Source organism: Pongo pygmaeus, chromosome 15, assembly GCF_028885625.2.
Source record: "Pongo pygmaeus isolate AG05252 chromosome 15, NHGRI_mPonPyg2-v2.0_pri, whole genome shotgun sequence".
In the NCBI taxonomy this organism is placed as follows: domain Eukaryota; kingdom Metazoa; phylum Chordata; class Mammalia; order Primates; family Hominidae; genus Pongo; species Pongo pygmaeus.
Genome location: NC_072388.2, coordinates 90,235,291 through 90,261,586, shown reverse-complemented (window position 1 = coordinate 90,261,586; position 26,296 = coordinate 90,235,291). Strand labels below are relative to the sequence as shown.

The 26,296-nt window shown below is 46.9% G+C and overlaps 1 protein-coding gene across 17 annotated transcripts in view; it reads right to left on the bottom strand.

Annotated features, from left to right (window-relative positions):
• Positions 1-26,296, bottom strand: part of DGLUCY (D-glutamate cyclase) — a 163,848-nt gene that overhangs the window by 7,569 nt on the left and 129,983 nt on the right. For all 17 annotated transcript variants that reach the window (XM_054447539.2, XM_054447543.2, XM_054447541.2 and 14 more), the window contains 4 exons: positions 20,652-20,751; positions 17,383-17,531; positions 12,509-12,628; positions 1,836-1,987 (listed from right to left, as the gene is read on the bottom strand). In XM_054447539.2, coding sequence (XP_054303514.2) covers positions 1,836-1,987; positions 12,509-12,628; positions 17,383-17,531; positions 20,652-20,751 — 521 coding nt within the window. The remainder of the gene's footprint in view (positions 1-1,835; positions 1,988-12,508; positions 12,629-17,382; positions 17,532-20,651; positions 20,752-26,296) is intronic.

The following is a 26,296-nucleotide window of genomic DNA, read 5'->3' as shown; positions in this document are numbered from 1 at the left end:
GAAAAGAGGCCGGGCGTGGTGGCTCACGCCTGGAATCCCAGCCCTTTGGGAGGCTGAGGCAGGTGGATCATCTGAGGTCAGGAGTTCAAGACCAGCCTCGCCAACTTGGTGAAATCCTGTCTCTGCTAAAAATACAAAAAAAATTAGCTGGGCATGGTGGCAGGCACCTGTAATCCCAGCTACTCGAGAGGCTAAGGCAGGAGAGTTGCTCGAACTTGGGGGGTGGAGGTTGCAGCAAGCCAAGATCGTGCCACTGTACTCCAGCCTGGGTGACAAGTCTGGTCCACCAGCTTCTCCTCCAGGAGGGTCAGGTCCCATCTCCTTGAGGAGCCCCAGAGGAGGCGGGTAAGAGCCTGGAATTGGTGTTGGGGGCGGAGCTTGCTCTAAGAGGGCCATGGAAATTGAGGCCCAGGGAAGGAAGGGCCAGTCCCGCCGCCACCTCGCTGCTCAGGCTCGGGCGCTGGGCGCTGGGCGCTGGCCCCCTCTCTTTTGCATTTTCCCCATATGCATGTGTGAGTTCACATTAACTTAGACAGGCACACATTGATGCCCTTCCTCTGCACTGGGCTACAGAGCATACCTAGAACTGCAAACAACACTTCAGAGCATGGGCTCTGCAGTCGGAGGAGCTCAGACAAAAGCCACCTGCTGCTGCCTCTCAGGGAGAGTCCTCAGGAGAAAGTCACAGTGTTCTTGGGTCCAGCTAATATGATCTGTCCTTTCCCAGGGACTCTTTTTTTTTTTGAGACAGGGTCTCCTTCTGCCTTCAAGGCTGGAGTGCAGTGAAGTAAACATAGCTCACTGCAGCCTTGGATTCCTGGGCTCAAGCAATTCTCCCACTTCAGCCTCCCAGGTAGCTGGGACCACAGGTGCATGCCACCAGGCCCAGCTAATTTTTAAAATTTTTTTCTAGAGATGAGGTCTCACCATGTTGTCCAGGCTGGTCTCAAACTTCTGGGCTCAGGTGATCCTCCTGCCTTGGCCTCCCAAAGTGCTGAGATTATAGGCATGAGTCACCACACTCAGCTGGACCATGGATTCTTAATGGCCTCAGACTACTTGAAGAATCTGATGAAACCACAGAGTCTTGCCCAGAAAAATACATGTACAGGAACAATTGTGCAAACAGCTTCAGGGGCTCATGGACCTCCTCCTTGTGGGCCCTGGGGTCTGAAGCCCTCTTCTACTTTTGTCTCACCCCCTACCCCCTGCTCTCCACCTCAAGAGCTGTCTCCCACAAGCCATCACTAAGCCTGTCCTCATCTCCCAAGCCCCTGCTCCCCGCATTCCTCCCGCTGGGATTCCTCTCCTTCTACCCGGTTTATTCCTTGCAGCTTCCAGCCCACAGGATTCTCTTCCCACCTTCTCTGTCTCCTTTAGCACTTTCCTTAGTATGGCTGATGGACTTACTCTGGAGGTTTTAGTGGCCTCGCTGGGTGGTGAATTCCTTGGAGGGGGCTGACAGGACACCTGCCCACCACTAACAGTATGAAGTACCCACCATGGGTGAGGCATTCGGTTCCTCCAACAACAATGCTGACCACCCCCATTTTACAGATGAAGAAAATGAGGCTCAGAGAAGCTAAGCAACTCACCCAAAGTCAAACTAGAAGGAAAATGGTCACTTGGATCAGGCCTGCCACACGATTCAGAACCGCGAGTAGCTTAAAGGGCACCACCCGATCTAGGAGACCTTTGCTTCAAGGCTGGCTCTGCCTCTGGCTTTTGAGGGGCAGCAGGGTGCCAGCCCTCAGCTTACGGCTTGGGACCTCAGGCCTGCTGCTCATCCAGGGTAAAAGCTGCTTCCAGGTGAGTGGCTGGCTGGGGTTTGTTACCTTAATGACCGACGGGAGGGCCTGCGTCCAGGCCTGATCTCTAGGTGCCCTGGAGGGTCCGACTGCTTTCCTCAGGTACTGACTGTGGACAGCACATGAGTACAGGATGTAGAGCGCACAGGCCAGGGCATAGCCTCCCCAGTTAGAAACACCTAGAACAGCAAAACAAGATTCCATCATGGAGTTGGAAAAGTCATGTGTCTGTCAGCCTGCCTGTAGGAAGCAGAACTATCTGCAGGACTGGTCCACAGTCCCGTAGCACCAGTATCATCTGGGAACTTGCTAGAAGCAAAAATTCTTTGGCCCCAGCCCAGAACTACTGAATAAAAAGCTCAGCAGGAGAGAAGAGGAAAGGAACAAGCTGAATTTTCTTTATTTGTATTTATTTATTTATTATTATTATTTTTTGAGATGAAGTCTTGCTCTGTTGCCCAGGCTGGAGTGTAGTGGTGCGATCTCGGCTCACTGCAACCTCCACCTCCTGGGTTCAAGAGATTCTCCTGCCTCAGCCTCCTGAGAAACTGGGACTACAGGTGTGTGCCACCACGCCCAGCTAATTTTTATATTTTTAGAAGGGATGGGGTTTCACCATATTGGCCAGGTTGGTCTTGAACTCCTGATCTTGTGATCCACCCATCTTGGCCTCCCAAAGTTCTGGGATTACACGCGTGAGCCACCACACCTGGCCTATTTTTATTTTTAATTTTTTTTAGTGATGGGGTCTCCCTCTGTCCCCCAGGCTAGCACGATCATAGCTCATTGGGGTGGAGCCTCAAACTCCCGGGCTCAAGTGATCCTCCTGCCTCAGCCTCCCAAGTAGGTGGGATTATAGGTGCACCCTGGCTAACTGAGTTTTGATAAATCCTTTATGTGAGTCTGATTCAAGCCAAAGTTTGAAAACCCTTGCTCTAAACTACTTAATCCACTGCTAATGACCATCAGAAAAAAAGGTTTAGGCAATAACTGTAGAAACCCATTCCAAAACACTCAACATGAAGAAACTCTCCCCTCTGGCTGAGCTGAATCCCCCGTGCCACGTGGAAGTCCACCCTCAGAGGGCAGGAAACAGCCCTGTCGCGCTGGATCACATGGCCTCTTCATGTGCTCAAAGATCACTCCCAAATCAGCCTCAGACTTCCTTTCCTTTTCCACCACAGGCCCAAAGGGCTTATTCCCCAGTTTTGGGACCATCTCCTTGGCTCTTCCCTGAAACCTGCTTGAGTTCTCCATGCAGTTGAAGAAGAATTGATGAAGGGCCTGCTAAGCTCTAAGTGCTAGAGCACCACGAAAGAGAGGTCAGTCCCGCCCAGGAGAGGAGGGACTGTGCACACGGCCAGCCACGGGCCACTGTGACTGAGATGTTCACACAGGATTATGGGAGCATGAAGAGGGGGCACTCATTCTGACTGGTTTAGGAAAGATTCACAGAAAAGGGGTCATTTATTATGGGCCTTGTGGGTTGAGTAAAATTTTGCCAGAAGAGGGGTGGAGGAATGGGAGCAATTCCAGTTAAAAAAAAAAAGAAAAACAACAAAAAAATAACAAACAAAAAACCCCTTGGCTGGGCACGGTGGCTCACGCCTGTAATCCCAGCACTTTGGGAGGTCGAAATGGGCAGATCACCTGAGTTTAGGAGTTCGAGACCAGCCTGGCCAACATGGTGAAACCCCATCTCCACTAAAAATACAAAAATCAGCAGGGCGTGGTGGAGGGCGCCTGTAATCCCGGCTACTCAGGAGGCTGAGGCAGGAAAACCACTTGAACCCGGGAGGTGGAGGTTGCAGTGAGCCAAGATCATGCCATGGCACTCCAGTCTGGGCAACAGACCAAGACTCTGTAACAAACAAACAAACAAACAATCTTTAGTGAATACAAAGGCATGTGGCATGAAAATACAAAGCATATATCAAAATGTGGCAAGTAAAGACCATGTGATAAAAATAATACTGTATTCTACTGATTTTAAGATGTACTTTTGTTACACTTACATCTCTGAAATTGAGATGTATCTTACAATAGTATCTTACAGTTATAATTGGTTGTATTTTCCTTTCTTAGCAGTATGTAAATTATTGTTAATTCTTGTCATCAATTCTCTTTTTTTTTTTTTTTTTTGAGACTGAGTCTTGCTCTGTTGCCCACGCTGGAGTGCAGTGGCATGATCTCATCTCACTGCAACCTCTGCTTCCTGGGTTCAAGCGATTCTCCTCCCTCAGCCTCCCGAGTAGCTGGGACTACAGGTGCACACCAACACGCCTGGCTAAGTTTTGTATTTTTAGTAGAGATGGAGTTTTACTGCATTGGCCAGGCTGGGCCTGAACTCCTGGCCTCAAATGATCCACCCGTCTTGGCCTCCCAAAGTGCTGGGATTACAGGTGTGAGCCACCGTGCCTGGCTTTTTTCGTTTTTTAATAAAGACAGGGTCTCACTCTGTCACCTAGGCCGGAGTGCAGTGGCACAATCATAGCTCACTGTAACCTGGAACTCTTGGACTCAAGTGATCCTCCTGCCTTGGCTTCCCAAAGTGCTGGGATTTTTTTTTTTTTTTTTTTTTTTTAGAGATGGAGTCTTGCTCTGTCACCCAGGCTGGAGTGCAGTGGCACGATCCCGGCTCGCTGCAGGCTCTGCCTCCTGGGTTCACGCCATTCTCGTGCCTCAGCCTCCTGAGTAGCTGGGACTACAGGCACCTGCCACCATGCCCAGCTAATTTTTGTATTTTTAGTAGAGATGGGGTTTCACCATGTTAGCCAGGATGGTCTTGATCTCCTAACCTCATGATCCGCCTGCCTCGGCCTCCCAAAGTGCTGGGATTACAGGCGTGAGCCACCGCGCCCGGCCTTTTTTTCGTTTTTTAATAAAGACAGGGTCTCACTCTGTCACCCAGGCTGGAGTGCAGTGGCACAATCATAGCTCACTATAACCTGGAACTCGTGGACTCAAGTGATCCTCCTGCCTTGGCTTCCCAAAGTGCTGGGATTACAGGCATGAGCCACTATGCCTGGCCATCAATGACATCTTATAGTCAATGGAATACAGTATCTTCTTCGATTGAATATTTACAACATGTGGCACTGTTGTAAATGCCTTACACAGACTAGCTCCTGGAGTCCTTACAACAGGCTTGTGAGGTGGAAGTACTATTATTATCTCCATTTGAAAACTGGGAAACAGCCACAGAGATGCCACTAAGCCCAGCTAATATTTTAAAATGTTTTTGTAGAGACAAGTTCTCGCTACATTGCCCAGGCTGGTCTCAAACTCCTAGCGTCAAATGGTCCTTCTGCCTTGGTCTCCCAAAGTGTTAGGGTTATGGGTATGAGCCACTGCACCCAGCCTTCTCCTTCTCTTAACATTGTCGTTTGCAGGGCAGAAGTTTGAAACTTTAGTGAAGTCCAGCTTATCAACTGTTTCTTTCATGGATAATGCCTTTGGTATTGTTATCTAAAAAGTCATAATCAGCCAGATGTGGTGGCTCATGCCTGTAATCCCAGCACTTTCGCAGGCTGAGGCAGGTGGATCACTCGAGGTCAGGAGTTCGAGACCAGTGTGGCCAACATGGTGAAACCCCGTCTCTACTAAAAAAATACAAAAATTAGCCAGGCATGTTGGCGCGTGCCTGTAATCCCAGCTACTCAGGAGGCTGAGGCAGGAGAATCACTTGAACCCAGGAGGTGAAGGTTGCAGTGAGCTGAGTTCATGCCACTGCACTCCAGCCCGGGTGACAAGGCAAGACACAGTCTCAATCAATCAATCAAATTAAAATAAAAAGAAGTCATAATCATACTCATGCTCATCCAAATTTTCTCCTATGTTACCTTATAGGAGTTTTATAGTTTTGTGTTTTATGTTTAAGTCCATAATCCATTTTGAGTTTATTATTGTGAAGGATGTAAGGTCTATATGTCTAGATTGATTTTTTCTCATGTGGATGTGCAGTAGTTCCAGTTCCAGCACCATTTGTTGAAAAGACTACCTTTGCTCCATTGCATTGCTTTTGCTCCTTTGTCAAACATTGTGTGGCCCTATTTGTGTGGGTCTACTTTATGGGCTGTCTATTCTGTTCCATTGATCTATTTATCTATTCTTTCACCAATACCATACTGCCTTGATTACTGTAGCTTTATAGTAAGTCTTAAAGTCAGGTAGTGTCAGTCCTCTGATCTTGTTCTTCTTTTTCAATATTCAGTTTGTTATTCTGTATCTTTTGCCTCTTTATATAAACTTTAGAATCAGGTTGTTGATATCCACAAAATAACTTACTGGGATTTTGACTGGGACTATATCAAATTTATCGATCAAGTTGGGAGAACTGACATCTTGACAATATCGAGTCTTCTTATCCATGAACATGGAATATACCTCCATTGATATAGTTCTTTTTTGATACTTTTCATCAATGTTTTGTATTTTTCTTCATATTTTTAGATTTATTCCTAAGTATTTCATTTTGGGGGATTAATGTAAATGGTAATGTGTTTTTAATTTTAAATTCCACTTGTTCATTGCTGGCATACACAATTAAAGTATTTAACTTTGTATCTTGCAACCATGCTATAATCACTTGTTAGTTCTGGGAGATTTTGTTGATTCTTTTGAATTTTCTACACAATCATGCCATCTGCAAACAAAGACAATTTTATTTATTCCTTCCCAATCTGTTTACATTATATTTCTTTTTCTTGTCTTATTGCATTAGGCAGCACTTCCAATACAATGTTGAAAATAGTGGTAAGAGGGAACATCATTGCCTTTTTCCTAATCTTAGTGGAAAAACTAGTTTCTCACCATTAATTATGATGTTAGCTGTAGGTTTTTTGTAGATGTTCTTTATCGAGTTCAGGAAGTTCCCCACTATTTCTAGTTTGCTGAAAGTTTTTATCATGAATGGGTGTTGCTTTTGTCAAATGCTTTTTCTGTATCTATTGACATGAACATGTGATTTTTCTTCCTTAGCCTATTGACATAATGGATTACATTACTTGATTTTTATTTTTTAATTAAAAAATTATTTTATTTTTATTTTTGAGAGACAGAGTCTCACTCTGTTGCCAAGGCTGGAGTGCAGTGGTACAACCACAGCAGACTGCAGCCTCCAACTCCTAAACTCAAGCAATCCTCCTGCCTCAGCCTCCTGAGAGGCTAGGACTACAAGTGCACACCACCATGCTCAGCTAATTTTTTGCTTTTTTTGTAGAGATATGGTCTTGTTATGTTGCCCAGGCTGATCTGCCCATTTCTGATACAGGGGTGTTGAAGTCTCCAACTGTAATAGTGAATTTGTCTATTTTTCCTTGCAGTTTTATCAGTTATGCTCCCCACCATCAACTTTTTTGGGGGCCATCTTGGCTCACTGCAACCTCTGCCTCTTCAAGTGATCCTCCCACCTCAGCCTCCTGAACAGCTGGGACTACAGGCATGTGCCTGTAGAGATGGGGTTTTTGTAGAGATGGGGTTTCACCATGTTGTCCAGGCTGGTCTTGAACTTCTAGGCTGAAGCAATCCACCTGCCTCAGCCTCTCCATGTGCTGGGATTACAGGCGTGCACCATTGTGCGTGGCGTGTTATGTCTTATTTGAATATTGGCCCCTTTATCATTATGCAATCCCTCTCTTTATCCTGATAACTTTCCCTGTTCTGAAGTCTGCTATGTCTGAAATTAATGTAGCTACTTCTGCTTTCTTTTTATTAGTGTTAACATGGCATATCTTTCTCTATCTCTTTATTGCTAATCTGTTTAAATATAAAGACACATATAGTGTCTTTACAGTTAAAGTGAATTTCTTGCAGACAATATATAGTTCAATCTTGGTTTGTTTTTTGTTTCTTGTTTTGTTTTGTTTTTTGTTTTTTGAGATGGAGTCTCGCTCTTTCACCCAGGCTGGAGTGCAGTGGTGCGATCTTGGCTCACTGCAAGCTCCGCCTCCCAGGTTAAAGCGATTATCCTGCCTCAGCCTGCTGAGTAGCTGGGACTACAGGTGCCCACCACCACGCCCAGCTAATTTTTTGATTTTTAGTAGAGACGGGATTTCACTGTGTTAGCCAGGATGGTCTCGATCTCCTGACCTCGTGATCCACCCAGCCTCGGCCTCCCAAAGTGCTGGGATTACAGGCGTGAGCCACCACACCCAGCCTCAATCTTGTTTTTTTAAGTTCACTGTGGCATTGACATTTATGGTAATTATTGATATAGTTGGATTAATAGCTACCATATTTGCTGCTGTTTTCTTTATTGTCTTTGTTCTTTATTCCATTTGTTTTGTTCTTTTGTTTTGTTGTTGTTGTTTTGAGACCGAATCTCACTCTGTTCCCCAGGTTGGAGTGCAGTGGCATTATCTCGGCTTACTGCAACCTCTGCCTCCCGGGTTCAAGTGATTCTCCTGCTAACTTTTGTATTTTTAGTAGAGATGGGAGTTCACCATGTTGGCAAGGCTGGTCTCGAACTCCTGACCTCAGGTGATCCACCCACCTCGGCCTCCCAAAGTGCTGGGATTACAGGTGTGAGCCATTGCGCCTGGCCCCATTTTTGTCTTCTACACTTTTTCTGCCTTTTGTGGTTTTAACTGAGTATTTTATATGATTCTATTTTCTCTCCTTTCTTAGCATGTAAATTCTACTTTTAAAATTAGTTTTTTAGTGGATGCCCTAGAGTTTGCAACATACATTTACAACAAAGTCTGCTTTGAAATAACAGTATACCACTTCATGAGTAGCACAAGCAACTTATAACAAAATATTGCTAATTCTTCCCTCTCACTCCATGTACCATTGCTGTCATTTGTGTCACTTATTCTATTTTTTTTTTTTTTTTTTGAGACAGGGTCTGACTCTGTCACCCAGGCTGTAGTATAATGGCACAATCATGGCTCACCACAGCCTCAACCTCCCAGGCTCAGGTGATCTGCCTATCTCAGCCTCCCAAGTAGCCAGGACTATAGGCGTCCACCACCATGCTCAGCTAATTCTTCTATTTTTTGTAGAGATGGGGTTTCCCCATGTTGCCCAGGCTGGTATCAAATTCCTAGGCTCAAGTGATCTGCCCCCCTCAGCCTCCCAAAGTGCTATGATTACAGGCGTGAGCCACTGTGCCTGGCCTGTCATTTGGGTCACTTATACACAAACATACATAAGCATATATATACATACAGCATACATAATGGAATGCACTGTTATCATTATTTTGTGCTGTTATTATTATTTTGAACTAACTGATATGTTAGGTCAAAAATAAATATGAAAGTTTTTATTTTACCCTCACTTATTTTATTCACTGATACTTTTCCTTTCTTTATGTAGATTCAAGTCTCTGACAGATATAATTTTCCTTCTCTCTGAAGAATTTCTTCTAACATTTCTTGCAAGGCAGTTGTGGCAACAAATTCTCTCAATTTTTATTTGTTTCATAGTCTTTATTTCTCCTTTATTTTTGAAGCTAATTTTGCAGGGCACAGAATTCTGCGTTGGTTGCTACCTCTCAATACTTTAAATAGTTCAGTAATGTAAAGATTAAAGGTGGCCGGGCGTGGTGGCTCTCTCCTGTAATCCCAGCACTTTGGGAGGCCAAGGCAGACGAATCACCTGAGGTCGGGAGTTTGAGACCAGCCTGACCAACATGGAGAAACTCCGTCTCTACTAAAAAAATACAAAATTAGCAGGGCATGGTAGCGCATGCCTGTAATCCCAGCTACTCGGGAGGCTGAGGCAGGAGAATGGCTTGAACTCGGGAGGCGGAGGCTGCGGTGAGCCGAGATTGCGCCATTGCACTCCAGCCTCGGCAACAAGAGCAAAACTCCATCTCAAAAAAAAAAAAAAAAAAAAAAAAGAAAAAAGAATAAAAATAGTTCAGTCTCTTCATGCTTATAGGGTTTCTGTAGAGAAGTCAAATGAATGTAATTTTTACCTATGTTCCTGTATAGGTAAAGGGTTTTCCCCATCTGCCTCTGGCTTCTTTCAGAATTCTTCCTCTATCTTTGGTTTTCTGAAGTTTGAATATGATATGTCTAGATGTAGCTTTTTGGCATTTATCCTCCTTAGTGTTCTCTCAGCTTCCCGGATCTATGGTTTGGTGTCTGACATTAATATGGGGCAAATTCTCATTTGCTATTGCTTCAAATGCTGCTATTTATTGCTCTCTTTCTTCTCCTTCTAGTATTCCCATTAGTCTAGGTTATACCTTTTGTAGTTGTCCCACAGTTCCTGGATCTTCTGATCTGTTATGGGTTTTTTTTTTCCCCCAGCACTTTTTCTCTTTGCTTTTTTTTCAGTTTTGGCAGCTTTTGTTGAGATATCTTGAAGCTCAGAGATTCTTTCCATAGCCATGTCCGGTCTACTAATGAGCCCATCAAAGGCATTCTGTATTTCTGTTACAGAGTTATTGATCTCTACCTACTTCCTCTTTTTTTTTTTTTTTTTCCTGAGACAATGTCTTGCTCTGTCATCCAGGCTGGAGTACGATGGCTCAATCACAGCTCACTGCAGCCTCAACTTCCTGGGCTCAAGTTATCCTCCCACCTCAGCCCCCCAAGTAGCCAGGCCTACAGGTATGCACCACCACACCTGGCTAATTTTTAAATTGTTTATAGAGACGGTATCTTGCCATGTTGCCCAGGCTGATCTACCACTTCTTATTTATTTTTTCTTAAAATTTCCATGTCTCTGCTTGCATTATCCATCTCTTCTTGCATGTTGCCTATTTTTTGCAGTTAAGACTTTATCATATTAATCATACTTTTAAAAGAATTCCCAGTCTGATAATCCCGTCATTTCTGACATGGCTGACTCTGTTTGTTCCTTCTCTTCAAATTGTGTTTTTGCTTATCGGTGTTTCTTCTAAATTTTTTTTGTTGTTGAAAGGTGGACATAATTTACTTGGTAAAAGGAACTGCAGCTGGGCCGGGCGCGGTGACTCACGCCTGTAATCCCAGCACTTTGGGAGGCTGTGGTGGGTGGATCACCTGAGGTCAGGAGTTCGAGACCAGTCTGGTCAACATGGCAAAACCCCGTCTCTACCAAAAACACTAAAATTAGCCAGGCGTGGTAGTGCACACCTGTAATTCCAGCTACTCAGGAGGCTGAGGCGTAAGAATTGCTTGAACCCGGGAGGCAGAAGTTGCAGTGAGCTGAGATCGTGCCACTGTACTCCAGCCTGGGTGATAGAGTGAGACTCTGTCTCAAAAAAAGAAAAAAAAAAGGAACTGTAGCAAATGGACCTTTAGTGATGGTGGTAAGATGTGTCGGGGAGGGGAAGGGCTCTGCAGTCCTATGATTAGGTCTCTGCCTTTTAGTAAGCCTGTGCCCTGGACTGTGAACTTCACCATTGCTTCTCAGTTTTGTCCTCTCCCCCTCATGTGGCACAGAGTGCTAGAGGGAGCTGGAATTGGGTATGTCCCTCTCCCACGTGGAAGGCTGAAGAAGGGTAGGGTTGGGCATTTCCCTTTCCCCAGGAAGATTTAAGGCCTGTAATCCCAGCACTTTGGGAGACCGAGGTGGGCAGATCACTTGAAGGCAGGAGTTTGAGACCAGCCTGGCCAATATGGTGAAACCCTGTTTCTACTAAAAATACAAAAATTATCCAGGTGTGGTGGCATGTACCTGTAATCCCAGCTACTCGGGAGGCTGAGGCAGGAGAATCGCTTGAACCCGGGAGGCGGAGGTTGCAGTGACCAAGATGGCACCACTGCACTCCAGCCTGGGCGACAGAACACTCTCAAAAAAAAAAAAAAAAAAAAAAAAAAAAGAAGAAGAACAGAATGCCCTGGCCTACTTGAAAATGACTCATTTTTCCCTCCCCCGATGCAAGCATGAGGGGATTTTTTTCTAATATTCATTGTGAGAACTTGGTTGAGCGCCCGGAGGCAAAACTCACAAGAGCATGAGGGCCCCCAGACCACTGGGTCCCCTGGAGTTTTAAACTCTCATACTTGCCCATACTGAGCCTCCAGCCATTTCTCAATTATGAGTCAGGTTTTCCCACCCTGGCACTGGTTCCCACGAGGTTCCATTCCTCTCCAGGCTATGATCATGAAGTGGGAGAGAGCCTTTTTCAGGGGTCTGCCAATTTTCTTGAAATGTGTGGTGAGGTCAAAGGAGGAGGCCACACCTAGACAGACCTGGACACAGGAAAGGTGGGTCCTGCGGGAGAGGAGCAACAGTGGGGAGGCGCAGGGCAGCCCAAGGCAGAAGTAGGTGAAAGGAAAGGTGGAAAGCTTCTTGCATCCTCCAAACACCTACCAGATAGTTTTTCTGACTGTCCATGCAGATAAAAGCACACACTCTCTTCAGAAAAGCCCTTCCTGACCACTGATCTGAAGTGGCCCTCCCATCACCCTCTCTCAGCTACCTGTACTATCGCCCCCAAAGCTCTTATTACTCTTTAGAATCATCTGATGTGTTTATTTGTCAGGGCTCATTCTCTTATCTCCCAGTCCTAGAATGGGAGCTCTGTGGAGCAGGGTCATTGCAGCTATAACCCCAGTGCTCAGAACACTGCCTGGCACACCGTAAATGTTTGTTGAATGACTGAATGAAAGGTCAGAGGCTGAGCACCACCTCCCCTCCCTGCCCTGGTGCCCTCTGGATTAACTGCAGAGAAGAAGAGCTTCTGGCCTGGTCAGGCTCCAAGCCAGGTCGCTCACCCTGGGTAGCCGGCCGGACTGGGCGGCCATCTGAGTGCTCACCAGCAATGACGGCAAAGTCAGCCTCCACGTCGCATGCGATGACATCCCCGTGCCGTATGTGCCTCCTCACAGCCTCCTTGACTTTACCCATCCCAAGCTCGTTGCCTCCATCACCGACTCCTGAAGGGAAGGGGAGCTGAGTCAGTGCATGGGACCAGTGCAAAATGGGGGAGGCCTGAAGCAAGGCAGCCCTACATGTGCTTGTTGCCTTTGGGAGGGCAAAGAGGCTGGCTCTGGATATATTTTCAGACAACCAGGAGTTGTGGTACTTCCCCTTAGGCCTTCTAGAAACTTCTTTAGTTAAAAATGAGTCCACGTTTGGAACACACTACAGTGTGGGCATGTCCCCTTTTGGGTCACATTCTCCAGCAAAGATGGAGCACGTTCTATGCTCTTGGTGCCAGGCCCATGGAAGATGTGGGTATGGTGACACTCAGGACCTCCCTTCCAGTGGCTCCCGCTCACTGAACCCCCTGGGGGATCTGGTGCAAAGTCAGTTCTAGAACTTACTTTAAAGGCTTCTGCTGAAAGAATGTGAAATGTATGTGTTTTAGTTCATTTTAATCTATACAAGAGGGATACCTGGTTAACATCTGAAATATCCTAATCAGGAATACACACTCCAAGTGTGGTTAGTGAGCATTTGAAAGAGCCTATAGTCTTGAGGCCCATCTGATAGTCTGCATCAGAAAATTTGTTAATTAGCATAATAAATGAATGCTAGAATAAATACATATTAAAAATGATTTAATTCATTGGTGAAATGAATGGTGTTCAAGATAGGTGGATTGGCTAAAAATAACCAGCAGGTACCTCTACCCTTGTATGGGTAAGATTTAAAAATCTAGTCTGGGTGCAGTGGCTCATGCCTGTAATCCCAGTACTTTGGGAGGCCAAGGCAGGGAGATCACTTGAGATCAGGAGTTCGAGACCAGACTGGCCAATATGGCAAAACCTTGCCTCTTCTAAAAATACAAAAATTACCCAGACATGGTGCTGCATGCCTGTAGTCCCAGCTACTGTGGAGGCTGAGCCAGGAGAATCACTTGAAACTGGGAGGCAGAGGTTGTAGGGAGCTGAGATCACACCACTGCACTCCAGCCTAGGCGACAGAGCAAGACTCCATCTCGAAAAAACAACAACAACAACAACAAAAACCTATTAAGCCCTGAAGCATGTACCCTTTGAGGTGGTGCTATAGATCTGGGGGACACAGCTCCTGTGTCCAGGTATTTATGGAGGATTCTGTAAACTAGATGTTCAGCTGAATCCACCTCTAGAAGAGGGTTACAGCTGTCTCAATAACCTTTCATGCAATGCATCTGTCTGAGTCTCTCAAGGCCAGAGGGCTGGACTCTCCAAGCTTATGGAACGGGTACATCACTGTTTTTGTGTCTGCTTCTATAAAGGCTTGGAAGATGTGGAAGAATTCTGTCAGAGGCTAGTGTTCTTTGTGGGATCTAGAGCTGATCCATCTCAAACATCAGGGAGTGAATTTGGCCAAAAGAATGACACAATTGTGAAGGACCAAACACCTTAGATTTATATCCTGATGGTTTTTCTCAGAACAATTCTCTAAATCTATGACAGCCCACTGAATGAGGAGAATAACACCCACCATGTAACACTGGTATCTGGTCTACAGCTGTCTCTTTTTAGCATCTTATGAATTCCATCTCGTTTGGGCTTCACATCAATCCTGTCATGGGTATCGTGATCCTCACTGTATAGAGCTGGCAGTCCCTGATGGGGGCAGTACCTAGGCAGTCAGTGGAAGGTGGAGACTTAAACCCAGGTGACTTGATTGTCAATTGAGCACTATGCCCATGACATGGCAGTTGCCCATGGAACCTGAGGAACAGGGGTTTTGAGGGAGAAGAAGAGAAAAAGGAAAATTCAGGAGGTAGCCTTGCTGGGCAGGAGGGTCTGGCCGGGGGCGGCCACAGGAGGATACTGGGCTCCTGAGGCCGTGAGAAGGGCCCAAGGGTCTACAAAGGGGGCGGTTCAAAGCCATGAACGGCCAGCTCCACCTGCCTCCTCTGGGATCTCAGGGTCGTCACAGCACAGATGGGGTCCCACTGCGGGCGCGGGAGGATGGGATTGCTCTAGCAGCTCCCTCAGACCCTGTTTGCCCCTGTAGCCACAGAGATCTCTTTCTTCTCCACTCTGAGAACCCCTCCCCAACAGGCTGAGGTCCTCCGCCTGCCCAGCCGGAGGGACAGGAAGCTGGAAGCCACCCGCACTGTGTGCACCACACCCACAGCCTCTTCTGGGAAAGGCCAGGGCGATTTGCAGAAACATTCTAATCAGCCCAGAAGGCTCTCACTGTCTCATCAAAACCTCAAAAGCCAAAGGAGACTAATGAGTCTGGGAAACATGGAATGACAAACAAGCCTTCATTACCCCAGGGCCTAAGACCCACCCAGAGGGAAGAAAGGTTCTCCTCGGGGCTTACACTAAGCCTTTCCGCATTTCATAAAGGCATGATTCCCTGATAAAGGGCTGGGGCCCCAGGAGTCTGCAGTCTACTCCTAATGCTACCAGCAACACTAATTAGCTGGGCGATCTGGGAAAACCTCCTGGGACTCACCTTACCTGCCTCACAGGGTTTTCACAGAGGCTTAAACACTACAATGAATGTGAAGCCTCTTGGAAAAGTACAAAGTTTTGTGCAAACACAAATTATCACATTATTATTATTATTATTATTATTATTTTTTTTTTTTTGAGACAGAGTCTTGCTCTTGTCGCCCAGGCTGGAGTGCAGTGGTGCGATCTTGGCTCACTGTAACTTCCACCTCCTGGGTTCAAGCAATTCTCTTGCCTCAGCCTCCTGAGGAGCTGGAATCACAGGTGCCCACCACCATGCCTGGTTAATTTTTTTATATATTTAGTAGAGACGGGGTTTTGCCACGTTGGCCAGGCTGGTCTGGAACTCCTGAGCTCAGGTGATCCACCTGCCTCGGCCTCCCAAAGTGCTGGAATTACAGGCGTAAGCCACCGCGCCCAGACCATATTATTATATTATTAACGACTGAAGGCCAGGCTCAGTGGCTCACGCCTGTAATTGAAACACTTTGGGAGGCTGAGGTGGGAAGATAGCTTGAGCTCAGGAGTTCGAGACCAGGCTGAGTAATATAGTGAGACCTCATCTCTACCAAAAAAATGTTTAAAAGTTAGCCAAGCGGCCGGGCATGGTGGCTCACACCTGTAATCCCAGCACTTTGGAAGGCCGAGGCAGGCGGATCACGAGGTCAAGAAATTGAGACCATCTTGGCCAACATGGTGAAACCCCATGTCTACTAAAAATACAAAAATTAGCTGGGCGTGGTAGCATGCGCCTATAGTCCTAGCTACTCGGGAAGCTGAGGCAGGGGAATTGCTTAAACCTGGGAGGCGGAGGTTGCAGTGAGCCGGGATTGCACCACTGCATTCGAGACTGACAACAGAGCGGGACTCCGTCTCAAAAAAAAAAAAAAAAACAAGTTACCTGTCAGGCCTCTGAGCCCAAGCTAAGCCATCATATCCCCTGTGACCTGCACGTATACATCCAGATGGCCTGAAGCAACTGAAGATCCACAAAAGAAGTGAAAATGTCAGTTCCTGCCTTAACTGATGATGTTCCAACCATTGTGATTTGTTCCTGCCCTACCCTAACTGATCAATTGACTTTGTGACAATACACCCTCCCCGCCCTTGCGATAATGTACTTTGTGATATTCCCCTGCCCTTGTGAATGTACTTTGTACGATACACCCTCCCCACCCTTGAGAAGGTACTTTGTAATATCCTCCCCAGCCCTGAAGAAGGTACTGTGTAATACTCTCCCTGCCCTTGAGAATGTACTTTGTGAGATCCACCCCCTGCCCGCAAAAAAATTGCTCCTAACTCCACCACCTATCCCAAACCTATAAGAACTAATGACCCTTCCCTGACTCCTTTTTCGGACTCAGCCTGCCTGCACCCAGGTGAAATAAACAGCCTTGTTGCTCACACAAAGCCTGTTTGTGGACTCTCTTCACACAGATGCACGTGACATTACCCAAGCATGGTAGCACACCCTGTAGTCCCAGCTACTTGGGAGGCTGAGATGGGAGGATTGCTTGAGCCCAGGAGGTGGAAGTTGCAGTGAGCTGAGATTGTACCACTGCACTCCAGCCTGGGCAACAGAGTGAGACTCTGTCTCAAAAAAAAAAAATTGAAATATTAATCATATATTAGATAATTTTTAAATTAACATGCTTCATAAAATAATATATGGTACATTCTGTCCTATACGACCAAAATAATATGCCATGCCTCAATTTTACTATTGATATTACTTTAATATTAGTTTTATTACTTTAGAGTCAGGCAAATAGAATATGCTTTCCCTCCCTTGCTTGTGGGGATGTTGGATTTCTAAATGGCGGTGTCATTAGTGTCTATACCAACTGTAATGAACAAAGACCGTCTTTGCAGTGGAAAATGATGGTCCCCACATAACTCTTTCTGGTCATGTGTTTAATAGTCAATAAAAAGACACTTAGGCTGAGCACGGTGGCTCACGCCTGTAATCCCAGCACTTTGGGAGGCTGAGGCGGGTAGATCACTTGAGGTCAGGAGTTCCAGACCAGCCTGGCCAACGTGGTGAAACCTCGTCTCTACCAAACATACAAAAATTAGCCAGGCGTGGTGGTGCATGCCTGTAATTCCAGCTACTTGGGAGGCTGAGGCAGGAGAATCGCTCGAACCCAGGAGGCAGAGGTTGCAGTGAGCCAAGATCGTGCCACTGCACTCCAGCCTGGGTGACAGAGCAAGACTCTATAACAACAACAACAAAAGACACTTCACGGGGCCACGTTCTTGGTGCATCCCCAGTACTCCATACTTACCAGTTGATGAGATTCCAGGAATCTTCTTCGCAGCAAGAAAAAGATCGTCAATGGGGTCAACCAAGTGCTTGATGTTCATCTTCCTTGCGTTGTAGTAATTGCCATCGGCAGCCCTTCCGGCACGCTCTATGGCCACCAGGTGGTCAAATCTGCCGGGAAGCAAAGGTCAGAGGATCCTTATGGAGAGGTGGCTGCTTTGCTGGGTCATACCTTCTTGTGTTTGTGAGAAGGACGCTTCTCTCTTTCTTTGATTCCTTCATTCCTGCAGAACTTGGTGGCACATCTACTCTGGGCCAGGACCTGTGCTGGAGGCTAGTCTATTAAATCAGTTTAAGATACAGCATTGGGGCTGGGCATGGTGGTTCATGCCTATAATTCCAGCACTTTGGGAGGCCGAAGCAGGTGGATCACTTGAGGTCAGGAGTTCGAGAACAGCCTGGCCAACACGGTGAAACCTCATCTCTACTAAAAAATTAGCTGGGCATGGTGGTGGGTGCTTGTAGTCCCAGCTACTCGGGAGGCTGATGCAGGAAAATCACTTGAACCCGGGAGGCGGAGGTTGCAGTGAGCTGAGATAGCACCACTGCACTCCAGCCTGGGCGACAGAGTAAGACTCTGTCTTGAAAAAAAAAAAAATCCAGCATTGGAATCCTCAGCAATTTCTTTAGTAGGGTCAGAGGCTATAAAAGCAGGAGGCCAATGGTCAGGGTTGCTATGGGGATGGGAACATTGCTGGTGCCCACCCAGATCCCCTTTGTCCAGCAGGGACAGCCAGGCCAAGAGGCTGAGAGTATTGGCTGCTATCGGCCTGCTGCTGGCCCCTTCTAGGATTTGTTCAGTTTACAGACGCAAAACAGAAGGAAAAGGGCTCAAAATACAAAAGGAATGAGTCTAACACAAAGATAAACTTCTTTAGATAGAAACAAAAATAAGGGGCACAGATGGCATAGCGGTCAGAATGTGGGCTGTGGCAGCAGATCATCTGGGTTCTGATTCCAGGTCCTCCTGCCACGGGCGTTGGGCAAATTGCTTAACCTCCCTAACCTTCATTTTCTGCATCTGTAAGGTGACACGACCACAGTGTGTACCTCACACAGTGTTCAAAGGGAAAAATGAGAAATGCACAGGAGGCGCTTGTCATGAAGCCCTGAACCTACTCAGTGCTCAGTCAGTGTTGGTTACAGTGATTATTGTTGCTATTATTATTAGCAGGACTACTGTTTTGACAATCCAATTTAAGAACATGCAGCCTGGGCGCAGTGGCTCATACCTGTAATCCTAGCTCTTTGGGAGGCCGAGGCAGGCAGATCACTTGAGCCCAGGAGTTTGAGACCAGCCTGGGCAACATGGTGAAACCTCGTCTCTACTAAAAATACAGAAATTAGCCAGGTGTGGTGGCAGGTGCCTGTAGTCCCAGCTATCCTTGGCAGGCCGAGGTGGGAGAATCGCCTGAACCCAGGTGGCAGAGGTTGCAGTGAGCCAAGATCACACCACTGCACTCCAGCCTGGGTGACAGAGTGAGACCCTGTCTCAAGGAAAAAAAAAAAGGCTGGGCACAGTGGCTCATGCCTGCAATCTCAGCACTTCAGGAGGTCGAGGCAGGTGGATCACCTGAGGCCAGGAGTTCGAGACCAGCCTGGTCAACATGGTGAAACCCAGTCTCTACTAAAAATATAAAAAATTAGCCAGGTATGGTGGCGGGTGCCTATAATCCCAGCTTCTTGGGAGGCTGAGGCACGAGAATCACTTGAACCCGGGAGGCAGAGGCTGCAGTGAGCCAAGACTGTGCCACTGCACTATAGACTGGGCGACAGAGCAAGATTCTGTCTCAAAAAAAGAATATGCATATTGTACTTTTACATCTCAATCCTTCCAAGACAGTGTTCTTCAAAAATCTCAACTCTGCTATAAAAAATAGTATGGCCATTCCTCAAAAAATTAAAAATAGAACATACCATATGATCCAGCAATTTCACTTCTATGTGTATGTCCAGGAGAAGTGAAAGACTCAAGGAGATATTTGTCCACCCATGCTCATAGCAGCAGTATTCAGCATAGCCAAGAGCAGGAAGCAAACCCAGTGCCCACTGACGGATGAATGCAAAAACATAATGTGGTCCATACACACAAGGGAATGTTATTCAGCCTTAAAAAGGCAGGACATTCTGGCACATGCTGTGACATGAATGAACATTGAGGACATTATGCTAAGTGAAATAAGCAGTCACAAAAGGACAAATATTGGATGATTCCACTTATACAGGGTGCCTCGAATAGTCAGACTCACAAAGACAGTAAGTAGAATTGTGGTTGCCAGAGGCTGGGTTGAGGAGGAGATGGAGAATTATCTTTGAATGGAGTACAGACTTTCAGTTTAGCAAGATGAAAAGAGTTCTGCAGATGGATGGTGATGATGGCTGCACAGCAATGTGAGTGTAGTTTTACGCCATTGAGGTGTAAGCTTAAAAAATAGTTCAGAAAGGCCAGGTGCAGTGGCTAACACCTGTAATCCCAGCACTTTGGGAGGCTGAGACAGGTGGATCACCTCAGGCCAGGAGTTCCAGACCAGCCTGGCCAACATGGTGAAACCCCGTCTCTACTAAAAAATAGAAAAATTAGCTGGGTGTGATGGTGCGTGCCTGTAATCCCAGCTACTTGGGAGGCTGAGGCAGGAGAATCACTGGCACCTGGGAGGCGGAGGTTGTAGTGAGCAGAGATCATGCCACTGTACCCCAGCCTGGGTGACAGATAAAGACTCCATCCCCGCCCCCTAAAAAAAAAAGTTTGACCATAACACACAGTAAGAAATACACACACTTGCACATACACAGTCTTATGAGGGAGTACTCACCATTACTATACAAGATACACAATGATGCTGTATTTCTATTTCATTTTCCAAAGGTGCTGGATACCCTAACTGAAATGATTTCACTATTCTCTAACATGTCATGACCCATAGTTTGAGATTGAGAAACTTCTAGTCTTTTTTTTTTTTTAGTGCTATGTTTCCCCTCTATCAGGAAGATACGCTGTCTCTCTCTGCTGCCCAGGGACCTGTTACTTCCAGAGATGCTCTGTGAGGCCCCAGGACACCTTGAAACCCCCCAGCCTCATTTGTTAGTCTGGTTCATGAGAACCCATCTTCCTTGGCTCATGGCTTCACTCCCTCTGAAGGGCTTGGGTATGCAGACAACTTTGTTGGCTAAGTGAAGAGCATATGGGCGTTTCCACCATCCGCCACTTAAACTGGGATGCGACATACGTACCTAGGTGTCTGCGGGTCCCCATTTTTGCACAGGAATGCCTGAGCAGCTTCCACTGATCCACCTTGGTAAGTTAATATTGGGATCTGCATCTTCAGAACACCTTGAAAATAAAGGCAAGTGGGGCACACATCAGCTCTAGTGTTGGATTCTGGAAATTCACGTTGGCTTTTCAAAAGCTTCTTTGAAGGGTATCATTACTGTTATTGAACAACATCTATCCATAGAACATGTCAGGTAAGCCAAGGCCATGACACAGAGAATATTTAAGTTTACTTTTGGTCCTGGGTAAACTCTAGGGTTGACGGGAGTGGAGGGCAGAATCGGGCTAATACAGCCTAACAAATATGCTGCATGTAAGATGCCCATAATACTGTGGGAACAGCGGCCTGTTCTGGCCCACTGCTATCACGAGGGCTGAGCATACATTTATGTGCCCTCGGTGACAGTGTGCCAGCCCTCTGCTAAGCACTCAGTGTGAACATTCTTGATTTAATTTTTACAATTCCATGTGATAAAAACCATCATGGGCTGGGCACGGGTGCCTCATGCCTGTAATTCCAGCACTTTGGGAGGCCAAGGTGGGTAGATCATGAGGTCAGGAGATTGAGACCATCCCAGCTAACATGGTGAAACCCTGTCTCCACTAAAAATAGAAAAAATTTGCCTGGCGTGGTGGCACGCGCCTATAGTCCCAGCTACTCAGGAGGCTGAGGCAGGAGAACCGCTTGAACCTGGGAGGCAGAGGTTGCAGTGAGCCGAGATCACACCACTGCACTCCAGCCTGGGCAACACAGTAAGACTCCATCTCAAAAAAAACCAAAAACCAAAAACAAACCCAAAAAAACCATCATTATCCCCATTTTAAAGATGAGGAAAACTGAAGGTCAGAGATGCCAAACAACTTGGGCAAGGCCATGTATATATGTCAGTTTCATGGCTCCAATTCTCACCCCAAATTCTCACCCACTCCCTACCTCCGTGCATACCTTCAGGGAAGGTCAAGAACAACTGAAGGAAATTCCCAGAGTCTGTGCCTTGGGATACTTACTTATATTGGAGTGATTTCCAAAAGTGAATCAAAGTGAATTTGACTCTTAAAAATAGGACCTTTTCTAATGACAAAAGAACACATATTGTTGTAGAATATGTGGGAAATACACAAAAATCCCAAAATAAGATAAAATGAACTTGGTTTTCATTAACCGATCTATCTCACAACAGGTTGGGGTAGAATCCCAGCATAGTCACTGGCCAAAGACAAAGTCTCCACACAGAGCTTAAGATGGCAAGGAGCCAGGAGCAGGGTGTCTTGGACCCACTGTTATGGTCTAGCTGGTCCTGCAGGAGCTCCCATACTGCTCTGTAGCCCAGGATGGCTGCCAAAGTAGCCTTGGAGGAGCTTCAGCCAGCTCCTCAATCTCTATCATCAGCCCCTCACACCCCTCACGTAGAGCCAGCCCAAGGAGGCACCGCACCCATGTTAAAACTGCATGCTTGTACTGCAAATGCAGCTTCCAGACAGTGGCTCCCACCCCCACCTACTCCACCATGCTGCTGCCCCTGAGCTCTTTGGGAGCTGCCACTGCCACCCCAGTGGGTCAATGGGGCAAGTTGGGGTGAGGAACAAGAATCATTGTCAGAATCCTTAAATAATCCCTCACTGGCCAGGCACGGTGGCTCACACCTGTAATCTCAGCACTCTGGGAGTCTGAGGCGGGCAGATCACGAGGTCAGGAGATTGAGATCATCCTGGCCAACGTGGTGAAACCCTGTCTCTACTAAAAATACAAAAATTAGCTGGGTGTGGTGGCGGGCGCCTGTAATCCCAGCTACTCGGGGGGCTGAGGCAGGAGAATCACTTGAATTCGGAAGTCAGAGGTTGCAGTGAGCCAAGATCGCGCCACTGCACTCCAGCCTGGCAACAAGGCAAAACTCTGTCTCAAAAAAAAAAAAGGATCCCTCACTGTGGCTCCTTCCCCATCCCCCTCCCTAACCTCAGCCCACATCTAAGTGGGGAAGGCAAGTAGCTGTTAGTCATCATGATGCTCATGGAACACATTCTACATGTGAAGCCATAAGGTGGCAATTTGGGGTTGGGGGACAGTCACAACAAAGGGGAATGACCCAGCCCTTCCCTGTGCTGTGAGGGGCAGCCTGCCAATCTGGAAAGGGGGCTGAACTTAGAGCCAAACAGCCCTCGGTGGGAACGTCACACCATTCCCTTGCTATGTGACCTTGGGCAAGCTATGCAAGCCATTGGTTACCTCCTCTACAAAATGGGGTAACACCCACCTCCCAGGACTACCGCGACAGGGCAATGACGTGCTGTGTGCTATGTACCTGGCTGGCCGTTGTGCACACGGTCAGTGCTAAGTAAAGGATGTTTCTTTCTTATTGCCTCAAAATTGGATCAAGGATATAGGATACTAGTAAGAAGTACCAGGGAGTCCAGGAGGGCAGGGAACATAATGTATCCCGAAGTGGGGAACACACGAGAAAGGACACAGAAGAATCCCCAAAAAGGAAGGTCTAGGCAAGATGAGGTTCCCACTTCTGAGCTATGAAGAAAGAGCTATGGTCCGTCTATGCTCAAGACAGGAAAGAAATGACAATGCCTAGTCAGCTTTAAAACTCTTTTTTTTTTTTTCTAAGATGGAATATCACTCTGTCTCCCAGGCTGGAGTGCAGTGGTACAATTTCAGCTCACTGCAACCTCCACTTCCCAGGTTCAAGCGGTTCTCCTGCCCCAGCCTCCCTAGTAGCTAGGACTACAGGCGCGTGCCACCACACGCAGCTAATTTTTGTATTTTTTTGGTAGAGACGGGGTTTCACCATGTTGGCCAGGCTGGTCTCAAACTCCTGAGCTCAGGTGATCTGCCTGCCTTGGCCTTCCAAAGTGCTGGGATTACAGGGGTGAGCCACTGCACCTAGCCTCTTTAAAACTTTTCCTAGGCTTTGGTTATTAAAAACGGAGCTGAAATAATTTTCATTAAAAGGCCAAATTGCTTTTACTTTCTTCATCCAAATGTAATGTAAGTTCTGTAAAATCCAATATAGCAAGTTCTACCCTCTGAGCTCCCATGAGGACAAGAGACAAGACCCAGCTCTGAGTGGAGTCTGGCGGGCGTCTCCAAGCCAGGCTGTCAGGTGAGCACAGAGGGCAGAGTGACTTCTGGGAAGGGGGCAGCTGAAAATACCCAGCAACACCGTTGTCAGATGGAAATGAGGCTGGCCTGTGAGTGGTGCTCTACGCTGTCGCCAGCCCTTCCTCCCGAGGCCTTTCTCTGCTCTACGGAAACATGGCCCCTTGCCTTTCCTCTGGCCTCAGCGCTGCTCCTTCCCGTCTCCCTCGCTGGCTGTTCTGCCCTTTTCCTCATCCTCTTAACACAGGGAGACCCAGGACGCAATCCTGGGTCCTTTGCTCTGCCTCCATTTATTTCCACAGTGATCTCACCCAGCAGTTTGACTTGAGAGCCCACCAACACGCCAACAGCCTCCCAATTTCTCCTTGCCCACGCTGCTCTCCTGAACTCTTTATATATCACTAACGGCCTCCTTGACTTCTCCACTGTGTGTCTAATAGACACACCTCATACCTAACAGGGTCAAACCTGCATTGTTTTAAAAATCATGGTAAAATACGTGCAACATAAAATTTACCATTTTAGCCTTTTTATTTATTTATTTTGAGACACAGTTTTACTCTGTCACCCAGGCTGGAGTGCATTGGTGCGATCTCAGCTAACTGCAACCTCCACTTCCCGGGTTCAAGCGATTCTTGTGTCTCAGCCTTCCAGGTAGATGGGATTACAGGCGTGCACCAGCCACCACGCCTGGCTAATTTTTGTATTTTTAGTAGAAATGGGGTTTTGTTGGCCGGGCACGGTGGCTCACACCTGTAATCCCAGCACTTTGGGAGGCCGAGGCAGGCGGATCACGAGGTCAGGAAATCGAGACCATCCTGGCTAACACAGCGAAACCCTGTCTCTACTAAAAATACAAAAGAATTATCTGGGTGTGGTGGTGGGCATCTGTAGTCCCAGCTACTCGGGAGGCAGGAGAATAGCGTGAACCCGGGAGGCGGAGCTTGCAGTGAACTGAGATCACGCCACTGCACTCCAGCCTGGGCGACAGCCAGACTCTGTCTCAAAAAAAAGAAAAAAAAAAAAAAAAAAGAAATGGGGTTTTGTTATGAGACACACAGGTCCTGGTGGAAACATGGTTTTGGACAGGCTGGTCTTGAACTCCTGACCTCAAGCGATCCACCTGTCTCGGTCTCCCAAAGCGCTGGGATTACAGGCATGAGTCACTGTGCCTAGCCTGTTTTAGCCATTTTCAAGTGTATAGTTCAGTAGCATAAAGTATTTCACATTGTTGTGCAACCATCACCCCCATTCATCTCCAGAACTTTCTCATCATTCCAAACTGAACCCCTGTACCTATAAACAACTGCTCATTCCCCTCTCCTCCCAGCCACTGGCAACCACCATTCTACTTTCTGCCCTGTGAGTTTGCCTACTCTAGGCACGTCATATGCATGGAGTCATATAATATGACTGGCTTAATCCACTTCTCAAGATGTCCTCAAGGGTCATCCATGTTGTAGCATGTGTTGGAATTTCCTGCCTTTTTAAGGCTGAGTAATAATTATATACCACATTTTGTTTATCTATTCATCCATCGATGGGCACTTGGTTTGGTTCTGCCTCGTGACTGTCGCAAATAAAGTGCTATGAGCATTAGGGAACAAATATCTCGAGTCCCTGCTTTCCCTTTTCTGGGGTATATGCCTGGAAGTGGAATTACTAGACCATATGGTATTTTCTATTTTTAATTGTTTTAGCCACTGCCATCTGTTTTTCATAGCATCTGCACCATTTTACAATCCCTCCATCAGGGCGCAAATGTCAAACCTGGACTCGTGATTTACCCCTAAACCCGCTAGTCTTCCCCATCTCAGTTCACAGAAACTCCATCCTTCCAGTTATCAGGCTGAAAACCTTAGAGCAAGCCCTGATCCTTCTCCTCACACCCACATCCAATCCATCTGGAAATCATGTTGACTGTACCTGCAAAATAGATACAGCATCTGGCTACTTCTCACAATACCCCCTGCCCTCTGTATCTGTACTTTTTGTCTCTTTGGGTTTCTTTGAAACCAGAACTTGAGACGTGGGTGCAGATGGTCTCTTGGGAGATGGTGCCAAGAAGCAGGTGGGAGGGAACAGGGAGAGTGAGGCTGGGAAGGAGGGAACGTGTACCTTCAAGGTTGCTGCTCTAGGGAGTGGGGCCTCAGTTCCACCAGGAACTGTGTGTCTCCAAAAGACAGGGGACTGTCCAAAAGACAGTCACTGTGCTCGGCCTGTTTTAGCCATTTTCAGGTGTATAGTTCAGTAGCATAAAGTATTTCACATTGTTGTGCAACCATCACCCCCATTCATCTCCAGAACTTTCTCATCATCCCAAACTGAACCCCTGTACCTATAAACAACTCCCCATTCCCCTCTCCTCCCAGCCACTGGCAACCACCATTCTATCTGCCCTGTGAGTTTGCCTACTCTAGGCACGTCATATGCGTGGAGTCATACAATATGACTGGCTTAATCCACTTCTCAAGATGTCCTCGAGGGTCATCCATGTTGTAG